At 55.6% G+C, this 18,621-nt stretch overlaps 1 protein-coding gene across 5 annotated transcripts in view; it reads right to left on the bottom strand.

The window, feature by feature from the left end:
- Positions 1–354: 354 nt before the first annotated feature.
- Positions 355–18,621, bottom strand: part of BCL11B (BCL11 transcription factor B) — a 91,136-nt gene continuing 72,869 nt past the window's right edge. For all 5 annotated transcript variants that reach the window (XM_037031224.1, XM_037031226.1, XM_037031225.1 and 2 more), the window contains one exon: positions 355–4,900. In XM_037031224.1, the coding sequence (XP_036887119.1) occupies positions 2,859–4,900 (2,042 nt within the window). In that variant the 3' untranslated portion in view covers positions 355–2,858. The remainder of the gene's footprint in view (positions 4,901–18,621) is intronic.

Below are 18,621 nucleotides of genomic sequence, written 5' to 3'. Positions count from 1 at the left end.
CGTCAAAAATGTGTACAACTAAAATGACTTGTGAACCCAAGCATTTCACTGCTTCCTTCTGTTTCTTTTCCTCCTCTACAACAGTACTTAACATACACATTTTTTTGCAATATTTTATCCTGCCAAATTAAAAAAATATATTATGGCAGCCTGTTTGTTTTTGTTTTTTTTCTTTTTATTTCCAAATTCACTAACAAAAAGGTACATTAAATCCCTTTAAAAGGACAAGCTTACAGTTAAAAAATTACAAGCTCCAGTAAAAATACAGCAAGTGCCTACATCATATGAACCAACCAATATATCCATTCCAGAGGGCGGTGGGGCGAGAAAAATAAGTACAGGTCAGAAATGTGATTTTTTTTCTGCAAAGCAATAACAATATTAAGCACTTTTTTCTACATACTTTTTCTACATGGTGTAGCAATCCCCTTTTAATCCCCAAATACAAGTTTCTATACATTTTTTTGAAATAAAAATTCAACACCCAAGGCAGAAAAAAATTTCCTAAAACTCCGACTTTACAGTTACTGCGACAAGAACAAATTTATAGACCCACCATTTAAATCTTACTGCAACATTTTCAAGGAGAAGGAAGAAGGGGGTTTTTTTTTCTTGTTTTGTAAAATGCCCAGGCATTCTCAATTATTACAAATACTGGTCCACTTTTACAGTAATCAAGAAATTTTAATATATATAATATATACTAAAGCCCCGTCACCAAAAGAAAACAATATACACGCAGCCACTGTGGCGTTTTTTAATAACCTATTAAGCAAACTTTGAAAAAAAAAAGATCTCTCCAACACACATACACACAATTTTTTTACCCTTGTATGTATCCAATACTGTAAACGTATTTTTAAGACAGAGTGCACTAAATTTAACTTTAGGAAAAAAAAATGAGCCATTGTTCCTGAATTTTTGTTTTGTCTTTCATTCAACGACATCAACTTGTAACTCGTGTCACTGAGCTTTAATTCAGCAGTAAGTCGCCTCCACTCCACCTCTAAGCAGCGCAGTCCCACAAACAGAAACGGGCTGAGGGTGGTGCAGCTAGTACTGGGTGTCCAAGGTTGTGCTGGGTTTGTTCCTCCGTCTGATTGGGTCTTATGGCATTTTCACGTCCTCTATCTTCAACCAGGAATTTTAGAATTTACTTAGAGTAAATGTGGCTTTGTTTGTGTCTAAAGAATGTACTTTTCTTGTTTTACTTTTTAAAAAAGTCTTTTCATTTCAAAAAAAAAGTTTTGCATTTGTCTCAAGAGACTGAAATAGGAAGATCAGTTTTCAAGGCACTCACATCAGATCGATTGGCAGGAGAAAACTGTCCAATAAGTGACTACTTTATCTTGTTCTTTATAGTGCCAGCATTGTGAATGCCGAGCTTAGCAACACTGACACTCAATCTCAGCCGTCCCTTACAGTTTAACCCACCTCTGGGCCAAAGAGAAGAATATGTTGCAATTTCTTGTTTAGAAGCCATTTAATTTAAATGCAAACAAAAGCTTTAAAGTGCGGGTCAACAGAATTCAAATGTCTAATCTCAACAGTCCGATGTTTAGTACCTTCCAACCTAATGGGATAGAAGAAAAAAAATCGGAAAGTAGCTCTGGTACCTTCGGATGGACTTTTCCCTACTCTTCCAGTAAAAGGGAGCAGAAATTGGAAAGCCTTCCCCGTCCCTGCACCGTGTCATCAGTGTGCATTGAGATGAGAGCACTCCCTTCCCTCAGTTCACCATCAGGGCACTTGTCTGCTCGAGAAATGATCAACCAATTATCACATGTAGCAACATAAGTCGTGGGGTTTTCGTGCTGGGGGAGAGGTAGAGGGGAGAGGGGGAGAGAGAGAGAGAGAGAAGCTGTCAAGCCAGAAGAAGCCGAAAGAACACCCCTTCTGTGTCACTGCAGGCCACCACCATCTACCCCGCAAAAGGTACCCTCGGCCCATTTTATTTAGTCTGTTCCACAGCAAAGTAGCCAAAGCGGCATCCCGGGGCACACCCGCATTTCACGAAGGGGAGAGTGTGGGCTGGTAATGCACAATCTTAGAATCCTCTGGGCCATTTCCACGAGGAGCCCTCAAAAACTCTTATTTTTCTGGCAGTGCGGAGTTTCCGGGCCCCTCCCCCACCACTCTGAGTTCCCCTCCTGCCATTCATGGAAAGGCTGAAGTCAACACAGAGAAGGAAGGCCTCTGTCACTCAGGACATCGTCAGTGCTACATCCCCACTCCGGTTCCGAAACAAAGTGCTACAACTTTAAAGATTGTTATCCGCTGTACATCGCCCCCCCCCCAAAAAAAAACGCATGCCACTTTTTATTTCAGGACCAAAAAAAGGAATAAAAAGGTAAACAACTTTATAAGTCATTTAAGTGTTGGCTTCTTCACAAGAAATTACACATGCTTAGCTTAAATTTCAAAAAAGCAGCGCCCTCCCCCAAAATTATAATTTAAAAGATATGCTTCCCCTCTACATTGCTTGCGAGTCATTACTCAGGCTACTACAGGGTTAAAAAAAATGAAGAAGGGGTGGATACCCAACAGAATCTTTTAAAGGAATTTAAACAGAAAGAAGAATAATAAAAAGTACCTGCACATGCCAAAAAAAATACAAAACCCAATAAATACAGAAATTATTGCACAGTTAAAAGGCTCCACCATTCTGACTGCCGTAACAACCCTCGGGTTCCATAGGACTTCGCAGACACAGGTTAGGTTGGAGGGCCGCCTCCCCCTGAGCCCCGGGGACACGCAGGGTGCTCAGTGGCGGTGACACGGAGGCAAGTGTCAGGTCAGCATTCTGTCGCTTGGCAACGGTTCCACTGTACAGGTGCGGGGCGCCCACCCGCGCGCGCTTAGCTCCTTTCGGCCTGCTCGATTTTGACGTCGTTAGTCAGCAAGTGCTCGCCGTGCCACTTTTTCATGTGTTTCTCCAGGGTGCTGTAGACGCTGAAGGGCATCTGGCAGATGTCGCAGCGGTACACCTCCTTGCCGATCTGCCCGTGCGTCTTCATGTGGCGCGTGAGCTTGCTGCTCTGCGCGCACGCGTAGTTGCACAGCTCGCACTTGTAAGGCCGCTCGCCGGTGTGGCTCCGCCGGTGCACCGTCAGATTGCTGCAGTTCTTGAACACCTTGCCGCAGTACTCGCACGTGTCGCTGCGGCGGCCCTCCTTGGAGCTCGGCCGCCCGGGGCCCGGGCCGCCCAGGTGCGGCGTGCTGCCGCCGCTGGCCGTACCGCTGCGGCCCGAGAGGCCGCCGTCCAGCAGGTCCCCGGGCGGCGTGGAGAAGCGCAGGCTGCCGTTCTCGGACGAGTGCTCGGACGACGTGGCGAAGGGCGACTGGCGCGCATCCGTGAAGCCCAGGAATGGGTCCTTCATGAAGTGCCGCGACGCCGCGTAGCCCACCAGCCACTGCGAGTACACGTTCTCCGACGGGATGAGCGCGGCGGGAGGCAGCTCCAAGTCCTTCTCCACTTTGATGCGCTTGGCCGCGCTGTTGAGCCCGGGGCTGGGCAGCGGCGCCGGCTTGCGCGGGAAGAGGCCCGGGAAGGGCTCGGCGCCTGGCGCGAAGCCCCCACCGCGCCCGTTGACCGCGCCGCCCGGGCCCGCGTCACCACAGCCTCCCGCGTCGTCGTCGTCACCCGTGTCGCCTGCTGCACGCTTCAGGAAGGCGCCGCGCTTCTGCTTGTCGGCCAGCAGGTCGCTGTACTGCGGCAACGCGCCCAGGCCCACATTCTCCATGACCTTACCCAGCACCAGTGCCTTCTCGTCGGCCAGAGCCTTGGCCGCGCCGCCCACTCCAGCCGCGCCTGGAACCCCAGCCACCCCAGCGCCGCCGTTCTCCCGGTTGCGGCTCAGCTCCGAGTCCATGCTGAAGCTGGACTCCGGCCGGCTCTCGTTCTCCAGCAGCAGCTCCTCCTCTTCTTCCTCCTCCTCCTCGTCCTCCTCCTCAGGCTCGTGGCCCAGCGACGGGTCGCTCTCATGGTGGCGGAAGTCGCCGCCCGCCTTGAGCCCCTCGCCGGCCAGCTCGCTGGTGCCGGGCTCCGGGGAGCTGGCGGCCGAGAGGCCATCGTCGGAGCGGCCGGTCAGCGAGCCGGCCTTGTGCATGTGCGTCTTCATGTGGCGCTTGAGCTTGCTCGCCTGCGAGCACGCGTGGTCGCACAGCTGGCACTTGTAGGGCTTCTCGCCCGTGTGGCTGCGCCGGTGCACGATGAGATTGCTCTGGAACTTGAAGGTCTTGCCGCAGAACTCGCACGACTTGCTTTTGGCTGGAGGCTGGGGTGGCGGCGTGCTGCCCGGGGGCATGGGTGGCAGTGGCGGCGTGCTCAAGAAAGGGGACTTAGGGCTGGGCTGGAAGGGGTTTAGGAGCCGGTGCATAGGGTTACTGCGGCCTGGCGACACGGGTGGCGGTGTGGAGCTGTTGCCCGCCAGCTCGCGGAGCCGCCTTGAGAAGTCCATGGCGGGCGAGTCGATGGCCATGGGGTTCAGGCGCATGACTCGGTCAAAGGCACTGGGGTGCTGGGCAACGAGCCCCATCTCCTCGGCACTGAGGCGGTGCGGGTCCAGGTGGTGGCGCGGCGGCGGGCTGAAGAGGGGCGGCGTGCCGGGCAGGCGGCCCTCCCCGAAGCCCGGGTGGTCCCGAAGGATGGGGCCCGTCATGCGCAGCAGGTTGAAAGGGTTGCTGTCGCCCAGGAAATTCATGAGTGGGGACTGGGCCACGGCCTCCGGACCCAGCGGCGGCGGGATGGTGAGCCGCGGCGTGAGGGAGCTGCTGGCCGGCCCAGGCTCCAGGTAGATACGGAAGCCGTGCGTGTTCTGCGCGTGCTGCAGCAGGAACCACGCGCTGTTGAAGGGCTGCTTGCATGTTGTGCAAATGTAGCTGGAAGGCTCATCTTTACCTGGGGAGACACACAGACAGAAAGGCAGAGAAGAGAGCATGAGAAGCTGCCTGGGGTGTGTGTACTGCAGGACCACTGACCCGAAAACGCATCTGCAAGGCCCAGGTCTGTGTGCTGAGTGGCAGACCCTCCAGCCACGCTGTGCATGCTCCAGCTGCCTGCGGGCTTCCCTGGGCTATGTGGAGAGGAGGCCCTGCCTGGCAAAGCCCAGACCCGCCACAGGACCTCAGCTGGGCCCTTTAATGCTGCAGACCTTGGTTTGTCTCCCCCCAAAGCCAGATGACATGTGTTTGTGAGAACGCCTGGTTCCAGTAACAGGAGTGATGTCAAGCTTGGACTATGTAAGGGAGAGTCCAGGCCACACCCAGCAACACCGGGCCGTGGTGTCAACCAAGCATGACTGACATTTAGACCCCAGGAATTGTCATGGAGCTGCTCTGTGCATGCTAGGATGTTCCACAGCATCCCTGGCCTCTGCCCACTGGAAGCCAGTAGCACCCCCCACCCCCAGTCAGTATGATCAGATCTCTCCAGGCGTTACCAAATGTCCCCTGGGAGGCAATCCCAGTACCCACCCCACCCCCGAGTTTGTGCACCACCAGTGATAAGGTAATATTCGATCCCAGGAAGTTCTAAAAACGCAGGTCAAACTGAACCCCACCTTGCAAACACTTTCAAGAGAAATGACTGATACTCCTGCACCGTTTGGGATTTTAGCTCCAGGAAGTTCTCGAGGTTCGAGCACGAGCATCGGTGCAGAAAGCACTGTCCAAGTTAAACATGGATGTGCGGGGACAGGAGGAGGCGGGCGTGTTATGAAGATGGCCGCTGTGGACAGCTGCCTACCCTGCCACGGCCTCACACGCGCACCCTAACCACTGCGGGGATCCAGCCTCCTCAGACCCCCCGGGGGGGTGGACGAGTGGGGGCCTCCGACCTACATGAAGTCCTTCGCCAGAATGTTAACGGAATGAAAGAAGGTCCAGTCTGACGGGGCAGTCGGGATGAATGCGGTGAGCGTGGATTTGTTACATACTGGCTCTGGTGACATTGGGAGCCAGCCACCACGGACACAGGGGGCCCAGAGCCAAACGCCAAGGTCTGGCCCATCGCTGGAGCCATGATAAGACAGAGGCCAAACGTGTCCTCCAGAATCCATCTCGAGGCTGCCCTCCTCCCGTCTGAATCTCTCCTGATGCTTCACCTACACGGGACGGGCACGGGGGGACCCTGCTCACTGCCTTCAGATGTGCTCTCGGGCCAGGAAGGGAAAGGGAACAAGACACCACAGTCCCAGTCTTGAAGAACCCCTCCGGTTTCACCCAGCACCCCCTGCACTGGGGAGATTTCAACACGGACGGCATGCAGTAGCCACAGACTCCCTGGTGACCGGGACCAATGCTAGTTCCTGGGTGCGGGGGCCGAGCCCAGAGGACACTCCTCGTCTCACCTCTCCCCATGCATTTAAGGACTCGTGAAATGCCGTGCAGAGGTTTATTTTTTGTTTTCCACCCATGAATTGTATTTCTGGGGGACTGCGCCCTTAGCAATGAAAACCAAGTGACTCGGGGACCACGTGCCGTGAATTCCATACTGGTCAGTTAGGCCTGACGACTCCCGAGGGGCCAGGCCTCTCCCGCCATGTGATGAGAGCAATGTCCAGGGAAGTGCCATGTGTCCAGGCGGCAGGGTGTCCATTCTCCCAGACCAAGAACCTCCGGGGCCAGCACACCCCGTCCGGACACCAAGGGCAGGCATTACAGGTTTGCTGCCCTACGGGACCATTTCACCACCATCTCCCCTGTTGTGTCTGTGTGTGTGCTGGTGAAGAGACCACTGGGCAGGGAGGACAGACAGGGAAAAAGAACTCTGAGGTTCAGCCTGGCCCCACTTTTAAAAACAACTCAAGGAGAACTCCTGAGTGACACCATTTTTTTTCTCCAGGACGCCTGGTAGTTCAGTTCCTCACCCTGGGGCCCAAGGAGAATTTGCCCCACCTAGAAAGCATTGGGGCGGGGCCAGAGGGCAGGGGGCGGTGTTCCCAAGTCTCTGGGCAGCCTGAGTTTCACCAGCAGACCGCTGGCCGGCAGCCCTCTCTGCACACCACTCAGCCAGCAGAGAAAGTGCCGCACCACCTCCCGGCCTCAGCCTGTCAGCAGCTGTGCATGGGGACCAGAGCCCTGCATCTCCCACAGTCTCACAGGACAGCTGGACAGAAGCCACAGTTTGAGTCACCCCCAAACCCGCTTCCCCAGTGAGGCGGGAAAAATAAGTAATAAATAAGAAGCAGGTAAATAAAAGTCCCTTTCTGACACAGAAGCCAATAACGCAAATGAAGTGCCACCCACAAGGTCACGGATCTTCAAGCTGAAGAATGCTTCTCTGCCCTTCACCTTGGCCTCACGCGGCGAGTTACGGCACGCAGCCACTCTGGGGCTTCCAAGTGCAAGAGCATGGAGGACCCCCACGCTCCCCCAACCCCAGTCTCTCTTTTTCACCGTCTCCATTTCCTTGGGTATCCGCAGAGCACTTCCTGTTTCTTGTTCTGCTGGTCACACATTTTCTATAAAGTTCTACTGCTGGTGAGAAATGTGGCTAGCAAAAGAAAATTCAGAACTCCCAGGCAGGTCAGGAATGAAGGCTGCACTCCCGCCGAAATGGCCGATGAAAACATTTTTAAAAAATAAACTCAAAATGGCAGCTGCTGGGAAACGTGTAGCTACACGCTCCAAACTGTTCAGGTGTGCACACTTCTTGTTTTAAAAAAAGAGGGAAGACACTTGGAACTCTCCAACAGGGAGCAGCCTGGGGAGGAAGTTACCTGCCTGTAATTCACCATCAGGTGTCTCCATCAAATCGCGGATTTCAGGGCCATGTGCCATGCCAGGGGAGTTCTTTCTTTTCCTGCACCCCAAAACTGCCCAGGTTCCCGGGCTCCCCTCCTTGCAATGGCAACAATCTCTGCCGGTGCCGGCCATCCCAGGGTCTGACAGCTTCTGATTTTTAAAATCCCTCCCAGCCCTCAAAGGCCTTCTCCAGGCAACTCCCTTTGCACTCCACCTCCCTTTTTTTTTTAAACGCAAGGCTCATTCCCACATCACCACGTCACGGTTCTCTGCTGCCTAGAAGTGGCCCTGAGCACCCTTTTAAGAATCGAGCAACGTCAGAAAGTCTCTGAGAGCCCCTGGAAACATATTTCCATCTGGACACTCGCTCACTATTTCAGACTCATGGCACACACCGTCACAGACGGCCCACTTGTACATGCAGCTGAAAACCCTGGGTCCCAGGGCTGCCCCGCCCCAACCCCAGCCATTCCCAGGACCAGAGGTCTCCTCACTGCCACCCTGTGCTACATACAACCCAGGTCCACCCGCCCAGGTGAATTGGGGTCTCCATGAGGTGAGGACATCACTGGTGGCCCCAGACAGGATGCTAAAGTTGCAACCTGATGGGTCAATTGTTATGAAGCAACTTTCCTATCGATGTGAAACTCGGCCAACAGACCTAAAAATGTCAACTGCAGTGGAAGCGCTGGATCGGGCTCAGATGGAGTGGCTCGGAGCCAGGGCCCGCCTCTCTCCTTCCTTCCTTCCTCCCTCCCTCCCTTCCTTCCTTCCTTCCTTCCTCGGACATTGTTAATGGCAGTTGGCAGAAACCGTGATAGGTCTTCTCAGCTGCAGGGGCATCCGACCTTTTGGCGCCTCTGGGCCACAGCAGGAGAGGAAGAGTTGTCTCGGGCCACACGTTAAATACATTGCAACACGTCATCACAAAAACATCTCATCGTCTTTTAAGTAAACTTATGAGTTTGTGTTGGACCTCACGCACAGCCACCCTGGGCTGCATGCAGCCCTCAGGCCACACGTTGGACTCCCCTGCCCTCCGGGCTCTGAAGGGGGCCCCTTGTGTTTCCGTCAAGTTCAAAACCCCCTCTGCAGTCTCCCGGGGGTGAGATGGCAGTGTGGGTTCACACCTCTCCATGCCCAGCAGAGTGACGTCCACCAAGCCCTTACGCTCTCTGAGCCCAGATTTCCTCATCAGTAGATCGGGAACAACAGACCTGAGGGACGAGGTGCGACCCTGGGTGTGGATGCCCCAGATAAACGGGCACGTCGCTACGCAGACGTTACAGTTTGGGCTCTGCCTGGTCTGTTTTTCAAGACGCAGCTCACACCGAGCACTGCTCCCGGGGTGTCTTTCTGTGCAGCTCTGGCAGTAAGAAAACCCCGGAGGGGCTCCAATGCAGCCCACCTAACGTGTGGGAAGCTCCGGGGAAGCCGACACTGGCACACGTCACAGAAACATCACTTTTTACTGTGCCGCCTGGGAGCAGACGCACAACTGGAGCCCTACACTGAGATGCTGCCCTGCTTCTGCTGTGACACTGGCTGGTTTTTTTTAATGAGCATTTATGTAACCCCCTCCTCATTATGCCTGTAATTCAATAATACCAGTGAAGGTGCCAGGGATGTCCGATAAAAAGCGCAGCCTTCATTGAGTTATCATTACTCCATCCCCAGGCTGTCGCTGACAGCACCGGTTTAACGGGTCTCCTCCTAAGGGCGAGGGACACCAGTGGACAGGCATCCTGCTGTGGGGGACAGCGGCTCCCCTCTGCTCAAAAGGGAGCACGGAGCCCCTCCCTCCCAACTCAGGCAGGGAGCGGGGGAGCGTAGGCTGCCACGGTCCTCCAAAGACCGAAGGTGAAAGCGAGGATCCTGCCTCTGGGCCGAAGGGGCTGGGCCTTGGCCCTAGCAGGGTGCTTCACAGTGGGTTTGGCACTGCCTCGTGCACTGGCCATTGCAAGCTGCCCCCAGGCCTGTGGGGGAGGCCAGGCAAGGACTACATTCCCGCTGGCGGGTGACCAAGCTCAGAGTCCCCCAGCCAGCAAGGGTAGGGCCTCACCCCTCCTCAGGCTCTAGACCCCAGGCCCCATCGGCCACCCACCGGCACACAGCCCCACCCAGGACAGGTCACTCCCTTGACGCTTNGCAGCCTTCATTGAGTTATCATTACTCCATCCCCAGGCTGTCGCTGACAGCACCGGTTTAACGGGTCTCCTCCTAAGGGCGAGGGACACCAGTGGACAGGCATCCTGCTGTGGGGGACAGCGGCTCCCCTCTGCTCAAAAGGGAGCACGGAGCCCCTCCCTCCCAACTCAGGCAGGGAGCGGGGGAGCGTAGGCTGCCACGGTCCTCCAAAGACCGAAGGTGAAAGCGAGGATCCTGCCTCTGGGCCGAAGGGGCTGGGCCTTGGCCCTAGCAGGGTGCTTCACAGTGGGTTTGGCACTGCCTCGTGCACTGGCCATTGCAAGCTGCCCCCAGGCCTGTGGGGGAGGCCAGGCAAGGACTACATTCCCGCTGGCGGGTGACCAAGCTCAGAGTCCCCCAGCCAGCAAGGGTAGGGCCTCACCCCTCCTCAGGCTCTGGACCCCAGGCCCCATCAGCCACCCACCGGCACACAGCCCCACCCAGGACAGGTCACTCCCTTGACGCTTGTCCGGGCCTGTTTAGCAATGAAAACAGCCGAGAGAGATAGAGAGAGAGAGAGAGAGAGAGAGAGAGAGAGAGAGAGAGAGATTTCCTGCCACCCTCTGTGTACCCTCCCAGAAGGGCCCCCACAGGCCTGGCTCCTGGAGGGGGGACCTTTCACAGAAAGACCGATCCTGCAGGTGGCAACAGGCCACTCAGCACCTGGTGGAGGGGCCACGAGACACCAGGCAGCCAGATCAGGAGCAGAAGATCCCTGACCCACCACTCAGCCTTCCTCAGAATCTAAGACGGCTGACATTGCTGGTCTCCACATTTCCAAAAAGAGAATAATTGTTATCACAATTATCCCGTAGTTGTCTAGGCCCCTTCTTAGAAAGTTTAAAGAAACTGTCTCCTCTTTCAGGATCCCAGAGAGAAAATGTCAACTGGCCACCCGGGGGGCCTTTGTAAGTTTGGTGTCTGTGTTATTTTTGAACACAGAGATCCAGGAGGTCTTTGACCATCACTGCTGGTTCTGAAATGCAGTCCATCAAAGCCCAGACTTGCAGAGACAGACGGCGCTGGGGAATCCCAGCAGCAGCAGAACGAGGAACCATTGTTAAATCCCCCCCCACCAGCCAGCCCGCGGCTGAGCACACCTGACCTCACAGGAGTCTCCCAACAACCCCTAGGGTCAGAGCTGTCGTCAGCACCACTTCACAGATGAGCAAAGCGAGGAGCGGAGAAGACAACAATTTCCCGGAGGCTGCACGGCCTGCTCAGCTCCTGAATGTTTCGCTGGACTCGTGAGAGCCTGCCGGAGGGAAAACAGCCCACAGAGCTGGGTGGGGCGTGGGGCAGCTGAGCGCACCCTGGCGTTTCACCTTCGCTTCTGGCCCCCGTGCTACCCGAATTGTGGAGACGTGCTGCTGTCAGCTGGGATGGCAATGACGCGGAGAAATCAGGCCGATCATCTTTCTTGCAGACAAGTAACAGATGCCCTTTGCTGGGTGCTGGTGCTGGTGGTGGTGCTGGGCAGCACTCTCACCACTGATAACGGTCCCCAGGTGATGGAGTGCGGAGCCGGCCTTGACTGGCAAGGCCCACGCTCGTCCACCTGTGCTGGCGGCAGACATTAGCAATCCATCCCCGCACACTCCCTCCAGACTCAGAATCCTCTTCAGCCCTGCCTCCATATAGCCATGGCCTCGGAGGGTGGGCCTCTGCCTCCTTGCCAGCCCTGGACCCCAGGGCACACGGGGGACCAGGACAGACAGCGCTGAGTACACCAGGTGGCAGCCTGTGTCCTGCTGAGGGCCAGGACCACACCTGCCTCTCCTCCACTCTCGGAACACAGAGGCGCCAGGGACCTTTGATCCACCAGGTCCTATTAGGCAGCCAGGGATGCAGCTCACGCTGCAGCCAGCACAGGACACCTGGTAATAGCCCTCCCAACTGTCTAATGAAAAGCAGGAGTGCCGCCAGCGAGAAGTTCAAGGTGCTGGGAGGAAGAACACAGGGGTTTGGCAGGATTTGGGGGTCTAGACGCGCCTTAGGCCAGCCTCTCACTTACATTACCCTCTCTAACCTCCACCATGACTCCACACACTGCAACCATTTACAGAAGCAATAAAGGACGCTCAGAAACCATAAGCGAGTTGCTCAAGGCCACATCATTGGCTTTGGGTTATTTATGTTAAAATTTATTGTCTGGGCTGGATTCCAAGCTCCCGGAGGACAGGGATCTAGCCAGTCTCGTCCACTGGGCTGGTGACTCGGGCCACCAGCACACTGCCTGCAGAAGGGTCAGTGGCCTGTGTCAACGGTGTGTTCTGTCTGCTCCCCGTGGCCTGCATCACAGAAGTCATCACCCTCGGGACAAGGACATCTGCCTGGGTCTGGGTGAGCCCACGCAGCTCCGGAGCCACCCACTCCAGCTTGGCACTCTCAGCAAACAGCCCCGCTTCTCAGGCGTGCCCAGCATAGGCCCCACCCGGCACGCCAAGCCCTCAGATGGCAGCTGGCCAACCGCCTCTGTCAGGATCCAGGTGACTCCAGACAGGCCAAGACACTTGGCCACTGCCACTGCCCACCTTGAAGCCACCTCGGGAGAGGGGCAAGCGGGCCAGTAATCTTCCCGAATCACAGAGCAGATGGCAGCTGCCACCCCTGAGGAAGCCCCCAGCACCCAGCCTGCAGGATCCAGCCCGCCTCTGGGTCAGCCACTCCCTCCCTGGTCGTCTCCTCAGCCCTGGCACTTCCACACGTCCGTCACCTGCCTAGCCTGGTACACCTGCCTTGCCTTCTCCACCTGCAACACACCTCCTTAGACCCAGACCGGGTATGAGCCCTCTCTCCTCCCATAGCATTCTGGGAACGCTGCTGGACACTGATCGTTGTAGGGATCGGCTATTTAGCCCTTGACTTTGGTATGTTCAACACACGTCCAACTTGCATGTGCCAGTGTTGGCATCTCAGGTGGACGCTCACAGCAACTTTGGGAAACGGGGATTCATCCAGATTTTGTTTTTTTTTTAAAAAAAAAAGGAAACTAAGGCTCATCACAGTTGCGTGAGGGACCCAAGGTCACACAGCCTGGTCTGAGCCCAGGGCCCAGCTGAGTCCAGACACACACCGGACCACCCCCTGCACTGGGACGCAAATGCTGCCCCCGAGGGCCCTGGGGAGGGACCTGAACCAGCTGCGGCAGATTATCCCAGCTGCACTGTGACCGCCAGCGAGCTGGCCGGTGAGGGCAGCTGCAGGCTTGGCCCTGTGTGCCCAGGCCGAGAATAAAGGGGCTTTACACAGTAAAGGAACCTCGCTTAGCCTCCAAGTGTTTGTGGGCAGTCTGCCTACCCCAGTCCATCTACACCAGTCCGCATGACTGGTGGACTTCATTGGCACTTTGGGTGTCTTCAGTCGCCTCGGGGTGGGAGGCCCTTCGCCTTCATCGAAGCCCCAACCTTGCGCCCTGATGCCCCCCAGACCGCTAGGTGTGCCCTAGAACACCCACGAATCCTGCTTCCAGCAAAAAAGGCTTTTCTGGAAGGGAGTGAACCCAAGCAGAGCTCATCTTGTCCCTCATGCTCTAGGGACAGGCCTTTCTCCTTCCACTCACTCACACAGCCATCCAGTCACCGCGCAGTCGGTGCGAGCTGTGGCAGAGGACGGGCCAGACCCCTCTCCCCAGGAGGCCACAGGTGGGGGATCAGGAGCTGGAGGGGGCACGTTAAGCTGTGGAAGCAAAGAATTCTAAGGCAGAGCAGAACCTGCTGAGTGACTTCGGGGCCCCTAGGCAGGAGGCAGGCAGGAGACTCTGCGTGGAGGTGAGTTCAAGTCGGACATGGGGAGAACACGGCCCCAGCCCAGATCAAGGAGGAAAGGCAGGGTGGGGCGCCCCGCCTGAGGTGCCGGGACATCTGAGCTGCACAGAAGAGAAAGTTCTGTTCACTGCCGGTCATGGCCGGTGAGGGGATAGGAGACGCGGCAGAGAGGTGCACACCTACGAGACTTCCACGAGGGGTGCAGCCCCGGCCGTTCCCAGGGGTCCCATCGCAGGGCTGTCCACGCTCCCCCACACTTACAGCCAAACCCAGGGCTAAAGGATCCTGGGAGGAGCCCATCCCACTCTCGGGGCTCTTATGCTCCTCCTAAGAACTCCAGGAAGTGAACCAGGGTAGCAACCACGGTCACACGACACTGGCACGGCAGAAGCTCCAGCTCCCTTGTTGCAAAAGGTGAAAGGACCTTCTCAACACCCCCCCCCCTTACCCACTTGCTCCTTCCTCCCGTCCTCAACCACACAGGTGCATGAAGTGTCCACAGGGACACAGCAACAAGTGTCTGCCCTCGCAGAGCCTGCAGTCTAGGGCAAGAGGCTAATCCACCCACAGACGTCAAGTAAGGGCTCGGGCCACTGGGTCACTAGTAAAGGGTGTGCCGCGTGGTCTAGGACCCAGAGGAAGGAGAGACCACCTGCCCAGGAGGCTCAGGAAGATTTCTCCAGGGAGGAGCCCCTGGAACTGAGTTCAGGAGGAACGAGTCTGTGGCACAGAGAAAGGCCATGCCTGGCAGAGGCACCTGCAGCAACCGAGGCACGGAGGTGGGGTCCTGGAGCCACGGAGGGGACAGGGAACCGGAGGTGGAGTTGACAAGAGGGTGTGGGACTCCTCCCAGGAGGCTCTGGAATGTGCAGAGACTCAGCTGTGTACAGATCAAATTCCACAGCTGTCTGATCTAGCACTGAGAAAGACTTTTGTAATGAACATTTTCGAGCCCACACACAACACCACTTCAGCGATCCACTGTTCGGTGAGACAGAATCTCAGTACGACAGGATGATGTAGCTGAACCCTTGGAGAGGGTTTCAAACCCATGACGTTTGAAGAAATGAAACCAGAGGCTGGAAAACACATGGAGAGAACTGAAATTCCCATCCAGAGGATCACCGCCCTGCAGGGCGGCTTCTAAAACACCAGCAGTGCAGTACTTCCATCCAGTCACTCATCCTAACCCCTACGAAGCCACCTTCAGGAATGGGGCGGTCCAGGTTCTTAATGAAGAAGCTGGGACACAGTAAAACGGAACTACAGCTGCAGGCACCATGCACCCCAGATTTCCCCCGTCTCAATGTCAACTGCTCAAGTCTGTGGTCAGACCAGGTGTGCAGTTCAGGCTCAGGAAACAGGCCCCCAGCCCTGAAACAAAGCAACGTTGGTGACCGCGGAGTGCCTTCGGGGGCAGGGTGAGAACGGCAGCGTTTGCCACTAAGGTGCCGGAGCCAGGGGCAGGACACACGGAGTAGCTTTAAATGTGGCGGCACACATGCAACGTTCTCGGAAAAAGAGGCCCGTGTCTCCAGCTCATCTTTACAGAGTTCTCCTTCGCAGAAGACACTCAGTCTGCTGGAAATGATTCGTCCTCCCAGAAATAGATACATGCGCCGCCAGAGTCCCTTGAAGCTGCTATCTGTTGACGTTCCCTGAAAAGGGCCTACCTTTTCCGGGGGGGGGGGGGGCGGTGGTTTAGGGGGCAAACCGGGGAGCTGTTTTGGAGGTTTTGTTCCCCTCGCCTCAACCCCCCACAGAGGGGGGTTTCTGAAAGGCTTCTAGGGTGCTGGGGACAGGAATTTAGCAGAGAACATGAAAGGGAAGCACAGAGCAAACCACCCTTACCCTTTCGTGGGAAAACAGTGAATTAAGAAATGAACAGGCAAGATGAGCCGGGAGAGGCCTGCGGATGTGCACGCGCATGCACGCCTCCGCCGGGCCTCGGGCCGCGCCGCCCGCCGACCCAGGCGGTCTGCATCCTTCCCCCGAGCAGGCCTCCCCCTGCCTCTCCTGGAAGCCGCACGAATCTCCACCTTGCACCCCAAGAAGCACTGGAGGGGCAGTAAATCTCGTTTTAATGGAGTGTGCGTTTAGCCCTGAGGAGATAATTGACGTTATGGAGAGCCTCCGCCCGAGTGATATAGGTTTGCTAATGCAAAGGGGCCTCGTTACCGACGCACCACAAACAAGTAGTAATATATGTATATTGTTCTGAGCGGCATTACAGCCAAAATTTTTTGTTCCGGTCCGCGGGGATTGATACAACACAAGAAAACAGCAGACACGCACTTGTAAATTTGTCTCATTTGTCTCTGAAGTTAAAGGTTATTCCCTTGTTCTGAATCTGTAATAAAAACATGCTAGCCCAAGCTTTGGAGAGAATGTTTGAATATTTAAATTGTGTATAATGATAGGCAATTACAGGGTAAAAACTGGACCTCGCGAATGGGGGAGTGCAGTCTGGTTCGCCGCGTGTTTTCCCACCGATGACTCATTTATCTTTAATGCACCACACAAGCATCCCCCCCAACACACACACACACACACACATACACACACGAGGGCTGTGGGGACTGCTACCAGCTCCCACCGCCAATAACAAGGAACCAGCCAAGCTTGGGTTTGTCAGGGAGGGTGGGATTTTTTCCTTTTCCTTTTCAGTTTTGTTTTCTTAAAATTCCATAGCACCCTCTCCAAGAAGGGCTGAGACAGAGGCCATCGTCGCTCTAGGGCAACCCCAGCAGGTCAGTGCGGGGCGTGGGGGGGGGGGGGGTGACGGTAAGGGAGGCCCGGAGGCTCGCAGGGGCTTGGGGGCACAGAGTCAATTTCCTCAGTCCTCCCAAAGGCGCCCCCTGGAGGAGAGCAGGGGGCTGGCAGGAGGACCCCGCTGTGCCCGCCCGTAGCCGCACACAGCTCCTGCCCTGAGCGGAGGTGCCCGCCCAGCCCGCCCAGGTTAACCAACTGCGGTGTTAGAGTGACTCCAGCCAGCTTGTCACCGAGCACAAAAGTCATCAGCGAGGGAATGTTCTTTTCTGCACCACAATTAAGACGAATCAATACGACGTGCCACAAATGGTATTTTACTCTCAATAAGAACTCGAGCTGAGTTTATTCAGAATATTTTAGCGCTTCCCCGGGGGATTTTGGGCCTACGCAGATGGCAAATAAAGTACTCAGCCTAGGGCTACAGCACATTATGGTAATTCTAATGTCAGATGTACTTTAATATACAGCTCTATTTAATCACCCCATTATTTCACATTTCCATATGAAAAACCTGCGGCACAGCGCTGAGCCTCCGCTGCGGTGCCAGCTCCCTCCAGCCCGCCAGCAGCGGGAGATGGTCATCCTCGCCAGGCGCGGCTTACAGTCTCCGAGCTTCCGGGCCCGAGGCCCGGCCAAGCTGCCCGGCGATTAGGAAATCAGAGCGTTCGGAGATGTATCAGCCGCCACGGGTGCTTACAGGAAACAGAAACCTAGCACCCCTCACCCCCGCCCAGGTTCACACGAAAATGCAAGGGTGTATGAGTGTGTGTGCGCACGCGCACATGCATGTGCTGGCACATGCACACACACACCCAGGTGGTGGGGAGAGAATCACACCCAGGCTCCCGACATGGCCCCTGTCCAAACACCAGCAGGCCCAATGTGGTGGCTGGGTGGCCCAGTGGCTCCTGACCATGGCCCACAGAGACTGCACCAGCTGGGTCTCAAGGTACTGCCCACTGGGCATCAGAGGGCTGTGACTCTGAAAGGCAGGAGGCTAGGCAGGTGACGGAGGAGGTGGGGACAACGCTAGGGGGAGTGGAAGCTGGGGAACTGCAGCCCAAACGGACCATAGGATCTGGACCAGGGAGGCGCCCGGGATGGTGCTGCTGGGTTCGCGCTGGAGAACCTGACACCGAAAAGCCCAGGCCCCAGGGGAGACTGAATGCTGTGAGTTCCAAATGGCCACAGCACCTCCAGGCTGGCTCGGCGGGCCTGCTGCTGGGGAGGAGCCAGCAGAAGCCAGGAAATCACTCTCAGGCTGCCGCACGCGTGCTTGGCCACACGACGTGCCCAGGAAGCCCAGCACAAACCCACTGACCACCCAACTCTAGATTTCTCGAAGACGGGTTTGTCGCCTGACCCTACTGGTGCCCCAATAATGAGGCAACATTTAAAGCCACAGAATATAAACCTAGTACATGGTCACAGGACATGTCATCCAGGTGAGGTGCTTGCAGGTGACAGACTAGGGAGAAAAAATATCTCCCAGGGAACAGAAGACAGGGAGAAAAGGGGAAAAGAAAGGAAAGAAAGATGAAAGGACGGACAAAAAAAAACAAGAAAGCCCTGACATACACAGCCAAAAACACTGGCAAACTCCCCCAAAGTGTCCATTCATCAATAAAAACATCAGCTACCCCATTCTAGCAAATCTATCTTATAAGCAAGCTCAGCATAGGACATGTTTTCAAGAAAAGTCCTTGATTAGTGGAAGATGTAGCTCTGGCCACAGCCCCGACGGACCGTCCGGACTCTGTCACAGTTACGACTGTGAGACACAGGTCACGGACTGCATTGGCCACGCCTGGTCAGCCCTCAAACCCAGATGGTCCTGTGACGTTTTTCTTAAATATACTTTGGGGGCAAAATTCAACACTGGAGACTCATTCTCCATTTCCAAGGCCTTTGATTCCACTCTGTTGTTGTTTGGTTTTTTGTTTCATTTTGGGGTTGTTTTTTTTTTTTTTTTGGTTATTCGTCAACCTAAAAATAGAGGCTAATGTTAATATTCTCCAGGCCTTTTCCTGGTGGCACATTCTTTTGGGGGGCAGGCTACACCAGTGGCTCTCAGCCAAGGGCTGTTCTGCCCCTCCTGGGACTTCGGGCTGTGCCCTAAATCATCTCTGATTGCCACAGTGGGGAGGGG

The sequence above is a fragment of the Sturnira hondurensis genome, unplaced genomic scaffold, assembly GCF_014824575.4.
Source record: "Sturnira hondurensis isolate 20B ecotype Veracruz unplaced genomic scaffold, ASM1482457v3 Scaffold0021143, whole genome shotgun sequence".
NCBI lineage: Eukaryota > Metazoa > Chordata > Mammalia > Chiroptera > Phyllostomidae > Sturnira > Sturnira hondurensis.
This window is presented reverse-complemented; position numbering and strand designations above follow the sequence as displayed.